The 9,411-nt window shown below is 32.2% G+C and overlaps 1 protein-coding gene across 1 annotated transcript; it reads right to left on the bottom strand.

The window, feature by feature from the left end:
• Positions 1–2,172: 2,172 nt before the first annotated feature.
• On the bottom strand, positions 2,173–7,680 carry LOC108914959. The gene is made up of 5 exons (XM_018720896.1): positions 7,590–7,680; positions 7,473–7,533; positions 5,639–6,101; positions 2,635–2,832; positions 2,173–2,267 (listed from the first exon to the last, which is right to left on the bottom strand). The coding sequence occupies exons 3-5, from the start codon at positions 6,039–6,041 to the stop codon at positions 2,212–2,214; spliced, it is 657 nt and encodes a 218-aa protein (XP_018576412.1). The 5' UTR covers positions 6,042–6,101; positions 7,473–7,533; positions 7,590–7,680; the 3' UTR covers positions 2,173–2,211.
• Between the last annotated feature and the right edge of the window lie 1,731 nt (positions 7,681–9,411).

Here is a 9,411-nt window from a genome sequence, read left to right as displayed (position 1 = left end):
TATTACTATTAAAAGGATAGATGTAATATTAACCATGCCTAGAAGAAATTATAACTTTATATTATTTTTCAGTAATGTTATTTGTATTTCAAGATTCATAATCATAACTAACTTTTTATAATTATCAGTTCGTCATTGTTACCATATTCATGATGGTCTCAACATTAGAAAATTTCCATTTCAGAAGCGTATTTGAACAATATAAAATGAGTAGCTTTTTTAAAATGCTTCTGATATTGTTTTGTGACATTTTTATTTGTACAATGAATGGCAAAATTCGTAATCCACATTAGAAACTTTTTTCAGTGGCTTCTCAAAAAGAAAGAAATTCTTGGTAAAAGTTGCCGCATCCCCAAACTAGAAGAGCATATTTATTTTTTTTAATATACAATGTAACTTTTTTTAGTTCGAATTAAGTCATTCACAATACAAATAAAAATATCACTAAAGAGTATTACAGATATTTTAAAAAATACTCACATTATTTATACTATTTTAAAAACGCGTTTGAAATGAAAATTATCTAAAGTTGAGGGCATTATGAGAACAATATGGTAATAAAATTATTATGTTACTCAAACATTTCTGAAAATATACTGAAACGTAAAAGAAAAATATCGAGGGCATAAATGGAACATAAAAAGAATGTTACTGAAACGAATTTTTTGAAACGTTTCATTGGAAACGTATTTTGGGGAGGACATCTTGGGCTTCTAGAACGTTACCAGAACGTTGCATGGATTTTTTATGAAACGTTTCAAGAAAAATAGAAATGTTTCTGAAACATGTCAGAAACTGAAAAATGTTTAGTGGGGTCTGTTAGTATTATTTGATTTAGATCTTAGTACTGGAGAAAAAATGCTAATTTATAAAAAATAGTACAATCATGTTTGATAAATAAATTAATAAAACAGTATTTTTCTCCAGAACTTTTCTTCGAATAAAAAAATACTAAAACATCTTATGTCAGGTAATGAACCAAGATTACAAAACATTCATAAAATTAAAAGTAAGCTTCGAATCATTCTAAATTATTTTATATTACTTAGAAAACGCTCTGTATAAAAAGTAAAAAATCCAATTTTGTATTGTATATGCTTCATATTAATACTTTTGTAATTTTTATTTTTATTGTTAAGGTATTTAAGATATTTTTAGTATTTATTTGAATAGCAAGATAATCAAGATATTCCCGTTCATGTGTCAAAAAAACTTGTGTGCAAGTTCCTTATGGGAAATAATGGAGGTAGTTCATGTGACGTTTTTTTTCTTAGACGCCCTGTTTTCCAGATACTGTGTGTTGAAGTTGTTACTTTATTATCTTTAAATCAGCATCTATGTAGTATTTCGACTTTTGCTCATTTAATTGTGCAGATATTTTTTTCTGTCTGTCTGCGAGTCTGTTTGCTAATATTTAATTTCTGTTGTCACTTTTTTTAAGCATTCATGTCCATCAACAATTCAGTTCATTCAATGAAAATTGTTTATTTTAGTAGTGTTAGTGTAGTGGTTTATAAAATCTAAAATTAGTTATTAGATAATACCACAATTTGTTTATTTTGATTTACTATTTTAAATGTTATTTATGTAACTTAAATTTTATTTATTTTTTATTTCTTGAAGTTAATAAAAACTTTTAAAATAACTGTTTTATGTGATATCTACGCAAGAAATTAAAATAATTATATTCTTAAATGCAGACTATTGGTAGCGAAATGTCTTCATCTCATTGGATGGTAACATCCTCTTTCAATTTAATATTCTGTTAATGTACTTTTGCCGTTTTATGTGAGCAAAACAATGCAACTTCATTTTTCTCGAAAATGCTACATGATACCGAATTTCGACAAATATACCTTTTTTTGGTAGTATGCTTTAAATAAACCTTACATGAACTACCTCCATTATTTTCCCATGAGGAACTTGCACACAAGTTTTTTTGAAACATGAACGGGACACCCTGTATATTATATAAAAAAACTGTTCTTTTGGATTAAGGTTTAATAACTTTAATATCGTCAACTTTTGATTCACTGTGTGTAGGTAATACATACCTATTGCATCATAGATCTAAAATAGTATACTATCTACGTATTACATGCATACGTAAACAAAACATTAAAAAATCTAATAAAAGTTTTACTCATTTTTATTTCATTCATGTAACAAACATACACGACAAGGACCACATATCTACGATAAGTAAATGGACTAATTTATATAATTATCTTCTGTCTTTTTCTCAGCATCTTCACAAACATAGGGCTCTAAAAAAAATGAAAATATGAAATAATTTTACATTATGTTGAAAGTCCCCAAAACTTGCCATTTTACAATAATTAATAAATAAAATCTTTAGTGTTGAAATATGTATATCAAACCTAATTGAATATTTGAAATGTTGTATCTCAACCCCAACCTAGTAAAAAAATATTCGCCCTTTTCCCGTGATGGTGTAACTCAGTTAAATGACATTTGCTTAAAATACAATAATTTCTAACGTAATATACAGACAAATATACCACTACCTATATTTCTTATTTAAAAATAGTATTTCATACGATAGTGACCGTAAGGTAAAAGTAAATGTCAAACAGGTTCCAGAAAAGAAATAAAATGAATGGAAATTAGTACCTAACGGATTCTCCTCAAACTTTCTCAAGCTCCTTTGAGGTCGGATTAATTCTTTGGAATTTTTTGGACTTTTATTGGACTGATCTAACCCACTGCTATCCCTAGAGAGACTCAACTCGGTACGTTTACGTCCTCTCCTGCGACGACGTTTCCGTTTCTTCCTTCCTCTGGCTTCCATTGGCTCGGGTGTACCACAATCTATAGGGCAAACAAAAATGTATTGTTTTTTAATTTTGGCTTTTGCATGTTGCCAGAACCCTTTTGTCTCTGGATCGTAATGTATTAGAAACAAGTAAATACTTTTGTTTGGATTTTTTTTTTTAAGTAGTTATTTATTGTAGATACACTTGGGAGGTGTTTATATGCGCAATTCTTTGTCCAGCATTTCAGAACATTTAAGCAAGTTGGAAACATCTCTTCACTGTACCAGTTGTATAAGTTTTCTTCAGGGTATAAGACAACTGACAATATATTTAAAATATTGAAAAAAATCATATTTTTACCTTTTATCTTACGTTTGCTGAATGTTGCACGCCTTGAACATACATAAAATCGAGTACGGCACTATAAACATAATCACACCCCTCAAAATGCTTTTAGGAAACTATTAACACATGAATTAATCATAATTATTGAGTATCTTTAAACATTTGCTGGACAAAACAGAAAAGTTTTCTGATATTTACGTGTTCTCCATGATCTTTCAATGTGATAAATTAAAGGAAGTTGCTCTAGTGTTTAGCGTTACGCTTCGTCACTTACTGGATGAATCTGTTTGTCCTATCTTACTAAAAGTGCGATTTCGTGTCTATAAAACGCTAGCCATAAATCTATACTTTCATACTCATTAGTTGGACAGCTACGTCTATCTTCAATTGGTGTACTACAAATATAAGTCTTGCTTGGCTACATGGTGGTCAAGAAAGAATTCTGCGTTTTTAAAAACAAAAACAAATATGGCAAAAAATATGTCGAAACTCAATATGCAGTTCCATTGAAAATATAGATTTGCTACTTAAATACTAGTATACGTACTAAAGATGGCATTGAAAATAGAAAGATGGTATTAGTCCAGTCATTCTGTTCATTTGGAAAAGAAAGTGAACCGGGAAAGCTAAATTTTTTATATGTTGTGGGGGGTACTTAGAAAAGCTTAACTTGAGATTTAAAATTAAAATAAAATTAAAAAGTGGTGAATTTTTATTTTTGCTATAACTTGGTTCTCCGTCAAGATACATAATTATTATTTTGTTGTTTTTTGTTCCTCTTTCGACGATCTATAATTTAGGCCCTATAAACTTTTCACCTATTGTCGTCTTTACCTCTGTCGACGACCTAAATTTTAGGTCGTCGACAGATGGCGGAAAATACACATAGGAAAGCTTGATCTCAAATCTTTGGACTGGAGTATATTGAAACTAGAGTTATTACTGAAAGACAGATAGATTTAACAGACTAGATTTACGTGAAGTTAAGAAACTCGTAATCGAATATTATTTCATAAAAATTATTGAAAATAATTAACACTCATATTTCTATATTCTGTAAATTGCGCAATCAAATTAGAATTTTTATAATTATTCTTATTTGAGATGGAGAAAGGACATTCAATTGCAAGTTTCAAGTACTCGCCAAAGCATTATTTCGTTTTCAATGTTAAATCAAATTGAAAATTAATCCCAAGAATCTCTTGTTCGTTTGCACCGTTTAGAATTTAAGCCAAGTTCAACTGAACTTGGTTTAATTTTAAAACTGGGTTTTAATAATCAGCCTTTGCACCACTTACTGCCTATTGTAGATTAAATTAAACTGGGCTTTAGGAATACTGTTTAGGGATTTTATTATGCTGCTAACTTATGTCCAGTTATGTTCGGAAAAAAATATGTCAAAGTCAAATTCTCAAACCAAAATTTTAATATGAGTACTATCAATGACACCTAACACTCTAGGAAATGATGCAATTTTATAGAACTCATGTTGCACACTAACTATTTTTTCTGGGTTTGGCATTTTTATGTCCCTAATAAAGCCGAGCTATTGCAATTGATACTCGTACAATTATTCTGGACACTGTATTGATATGTCCATCCCTGAAAAGTCTGCAATAGCAGACAAATGACCAGCACAAGCATAAAACCAGTTGTTGGATAGGAGATATACTATTATTCCCAGAAATACAAAATCATGTTAATAATAACAGCTTTTTATAACTCCAAAATTTTGATTGCCAGTTGCATCGTGTTCATGCCGATGTGTTCGTAAAACTTACATATCACTTGGATATTCCAACTCCTCTTCAATTAAGGTGAGCAAATGTAATGTGGTCTCTTTTGTCAACCTAAATTTGCAGAAAAATGTCATATTGTCTACTAGATTATGAAATAGATCATTTCTAATATATATTTGTCTTGGAAATCCAAAGTCTATAATTTCGTGAATATCAAAATCATCCAATACATCAAAGTCAGAATCTGAATCCATTTCAGAGTTCTCAATGACGTCTTAACACCACTCACTCATACACAGTCCACAGGAAAAGAAAGAAATGCCTACTTAAAAAAATTATAATTAGCAGCTAAGTACTGTCAATAGTGTCAATTTATATTTTCTCATTAATCCAAGTTTAAGCGGTCAAATTTGAGGGTTTAAATTAATCCTAGATTAATACATAGATTTGAAACGGTGCAAACAAAATGTTATAATTTAATCCAAGTTCAGACTTAATTCTGGATTAAATACTACGGTGCAAACGGGCATTATAGTTTAATAATTATTGTACACAGAAGTGCTAGTAACAGATTGTGCATGTGAAAACGAGTATTTTTTTTTGATTTTTAAGTAGATACCTACATATTTACTGATTTTAATACAAGTTCCTTCAAGTATGGAAGAATCAACATGTGTTTTCTAAAGTCTTGTTTTATGGTAGTAAAATTTCTGTTTTTGTAGGGAGGTATGATAAATGTCAAACAATGTTACCATAATATATCTCAGTCTAGTTTACCTTTAGCACTGTAATCCGTATCTGAAAAGTCTCCCATGTGCCTCTTCCTTCGCCTTCTTCTGCCGCGTTTCTTCCCTTTTTTCCCCCTTCTACATTTATTGCAGCAGGAATTCAATGAGCCCATTTGCTGAAAACTCTTGTAGAGCGCGAAGTCCCTTGGGTGGATCCCAAGGACGAATTTTCCTCCCCGTTGCTTCAGAAGTCCGTTCTGAACTCCGTGCTTCAGAGCCCTCCTGATCTGCATAGTTACGTTGCGCGGTCTCGGAGTAATCTTCTTCGTGTTGATTACGCCTTGAATGTGTTCCAGGATCTTGTTTTGGGTAGAACCGTGTCCCTCCTTAAGGTCGACGATGGCCTGCATGACGTCGGGTAAAAGGCGCGGCTGTCTCCCTGATAACTTCATTTTTAACCAGGAGTCTTTCGGTTTCGGACGGAACTTGCCTTGACTTCCGCCTATGTTTTGCTGAAAAAGAAGATATCCCTTAGATTAGTCAGCAGATATCAGCGTTTTATTTAAATGGTTTGATTCCTTGTTGAGGATCAAGATAAAGATGTTTATCAACTATCTGGTAAGAAGACTCTATTCAAGTAAACACACGATGTGCAATTTTTAATTAACCCTAAACTAACTAGAAACAAAAAAAATTGTTACAATCTGTGGGTTGATTAACTTTCAGATGGTTAAGAAAGCGATGTGGCCAATCCATTTTGCTTTTAGGTAAGGAAGTCTCCCCTCACAAGCTCACAAGCAACTGCATTTCAATTGTTGCAGATGCAATTATTCTTCTTTTTTGCTCAGCATAATGTATTTGCCAAAATAGTTTGATGACGTTATTAAATTACATCAAAATTCACTGTCACGCAATCAAATTATTTTGATCAAACTGTTTCATCAAATTCGTAAAACTTTATATTACGGGTTCTGCTTCTTTATTCGCTCTTTGAGTATTTCACCCTGTACTATCAACTCGAATAATAAAATATGCAAATATTCTCATCGCGCAGTGACTATGTAAAGATAAAAGGACATGGTACTTAGTTTCGGTCACTTTTTTTTGGAAAGCCTTATTAATCAAATCAATAATGATTTTTGCCTCTTTGTTTATACAAATATCAATATTAAACAGTCTTGTGCCATGCTATTGTCAGAGTCTACAATAAAGTACAAAATACAAACAGATAATGCTACAGTTTAGAGAATAATGTTTAGTTCTGTTATAAAGATGTGGAAGAATGTACCGTAAAGTAAGCATTTTCACTGAGTAATCTAAATTTGAAAATGACAGTATGGTATTGGTACATCAAATAAACAAAAAAAAACCGAACCTGTAAATGAAATTTTCTCAATAATTTGATAAGTTTTAAATTTTTTAAATTATATTTTATCTGTAAAACATGAGCTGGACAAGGCTCGGGACAACGCAGCCTATTACGCTATTGCTAATAGATTTGTATAGAGAGCATTCCATATTGTATGATACGAAAAACTAATACAATACAAGGTGTCAGTCATATACTTTGCCAAACTCTGATAGTATCTTCTACTTCACAAACAAATAAAAAAATTCTTATAAATGCAAGTACATAACAGGGTGTTGAAGTTAAAAGAAAATTTTTAAGTTTATTTAAATAATTAGTCCCGCTATGGATTAGTTTAACTAAAATAATAATGTCATATGTTTTAAATTAGTTTTCCTAATTCAGGAGTCTATCTGATCGAGTCGATCTGACTAGATTCGCCAGACTGAATCCGTTAAAAAGTTCTACTTGTGTTTGACCGGTTAATATGGACTGTCAATATCTTAAACTATACATGTATGAATTTCGTACTCACCTCGCAATATTTAATGAAAAACGGATTCTATGTTTTCATTTCAACATTAATTTGGAATCATCTGTAACAGAATATAAAATAAGCACAAAATATTGAGAAATAACATATCTGTCTTACTTATAACAATTTGCCGAATTAAATGTTTAACTTTGACATAACTAATAAACAAATTTTGTTTATTTGATTTGTTTGCTAAGATGCACTGATTCGACGTGGTTCTAACTGATTGAGCATTATTGTTACGTTGTGGATATGCCTTCAAAGTGAGATAATGGCAAACTTATATTTTTGGTACTAAATTGTCATACTTGTTTGTTTTTATTAGTTGTAACAAGAAAGAAGTTTACAAAAATTGTCTTATCTTTACCCTATTTACTTACTTTATCGTTATACCCATCATTTGTGTTGTAGGAATCGATTTTTTAAAGGTGTACTACTATTTATTTATAAAAGTACTAAAATACCTTATTTTTTATGAAATTAGTGTACTTATATGTAGTATAACAGTGGAATGTGAAAAAATCCACAATTATTGTAACTATAGCTATCTAAAATAAGTTCTTAGTAAATCAATAAAACTTGAGTAAAGAACAATAACGTTTTGTCGAAATAAAATCTAAATTGCATTGGCGGTCGAAAACTTCACATTTATCTAAAACCCGTGTTACCTTTAATATATTTTACTTAATAAATTGCACAAAGAATTGGCAATTTTTTACTGGTGCGTATAATAATATTGTTGGAAATTTCCTAGATTGAAAAAATTGAAGAAAATGGAACTACATACTTAGTTCTAATTTATTGGTAAATTTTAGTGTTTATTAATGACTTAACTTTTGTCAGTACATAATAGCAATGCTAATTATATTAAAAATAAGTTCATGTATATAATAAAAATTAAAAAGAAACTTTTAGTGACGTCATTTTATTTTCGTATTCTGGTCCGCCATCTTTGGGAGTCTGCCATATTGGATTTAAAATGACGTCACTTAGCTAACTATAACACTAGATAAAAGATGTCATTAGAAACGCTAATACAGGGTTATCCATTTCGAGCTTGGTAAAGCCCTGCCAAATAGTAAAGCCCTGCCAATTGATATTTGTCAAATGTCACTATCATTCTGACTGATATTTGTTTAGTTAAAGGTTTGTCATTTCACAATATGGAACGTTTTACGACCGAACAACGCGTTAAAATTAATAAACTATGCTACGAAAATGGTGGATCTTCGGTGGCTGTATTTCGCGCATTACGCGGAGATTATGATTGACATAATCGTCCATCCCAGCAAATAACCACCGTTACAGTGAGGAAATTCCAATAGAGTGGATCGGTAACAGACATCGTAAGACCTGTGCATCATCGTTTTGCCCGTTTAATCGAAACATAGCCGCTGTGAATGAAAGTGTTAACGATGACCCGAATCTTTCGACTTCAAGTCGAGCTCAGCATTTGGGCCTGTCATACGGCACATTATGGCGCCATGATCATCGACTTTTTTTATCCTGAAATTGAAGATTTTAATCTGGACGATATGTGGTTTCAACAAAATAGGGCCACATGCCACAAAACGCGGCCGCCCGCCATTATTCCATGGCTAGAAATTGGCCTCAATGATTTGGGATCGAGGGGGATTATCCCTCTTTATCCTGCCTCATCTCGTGTAGGCCTGGACAGCCTTCGTAGGTGGGCCCCATCCGTCGTCTACCCCGACCGCAAATGCGGCCGGTGTAGGCGCTTTGTGGGACCTCCTTTTGTCCTGGCTGGGCCCCGCCGGCTAGGGCCCTTTCTTCTGGCGCTCTTCTTGCTTCGCCGGCTCGTCTGTGTAAACCCCGGGGGTAGTGTCATGTTTATGTGTGGTATGGTTGGGTAGGGTAGTGCGGCTATGCAGCCTGGGATGCGCTTTGCTAAGGTGGCCCTTAGGCTAGCGCGGGAGGG

Source organism: Anoplophora glabripennis, unplaced genomic scaffold, assembly GCF_000390285.2.
Source record: "Anoplophora glabripennis isolate ALB-LARVAE unplaced genomic scaffold, Agla_2.0 scaffold661, whole genome shotgun sequence".
Taxonomy (NCBI): Eukaryota; Metazoa; Arthropoda; class Insecta; order Coleoptera; family Cerambycidae; genus Anoplophora; species Anoplophora glabripennis.
The sequence above is the reverse complement of the archived record's forward strand: the minus strand, read 5'-3'. Positions and strand labels throughout refer to the sequence as shown.

What these genes read in the sequence shown, in the direction of transcription:
- LOC108914959 (XM_018720896.1), bottom strand. Translation starts at nt 6,041, where the DNA reads ATGAAGTTATCAGGGAGACAGCCGCGCCTTTTACCCGACGTCATGCAG. An exon ending in TACGGATTACAGTGCTAAAG is followed by an intron (nt 2,833 to 5,638) that starts GTAAACTAGACT and finishes TTTGCCCTATAG; the next exon opens with ATTGTGGTACACCCGAGCCA. An exon ending in GTTTGAGGAGAATCCGTTAG is followed by an intron (nt 2,268 to 2,634) that starts GTACTAATTTCC and finishes CATTTTTTTTAG; the next exon opens with AGCCCTATGTTTGTGAAGAT.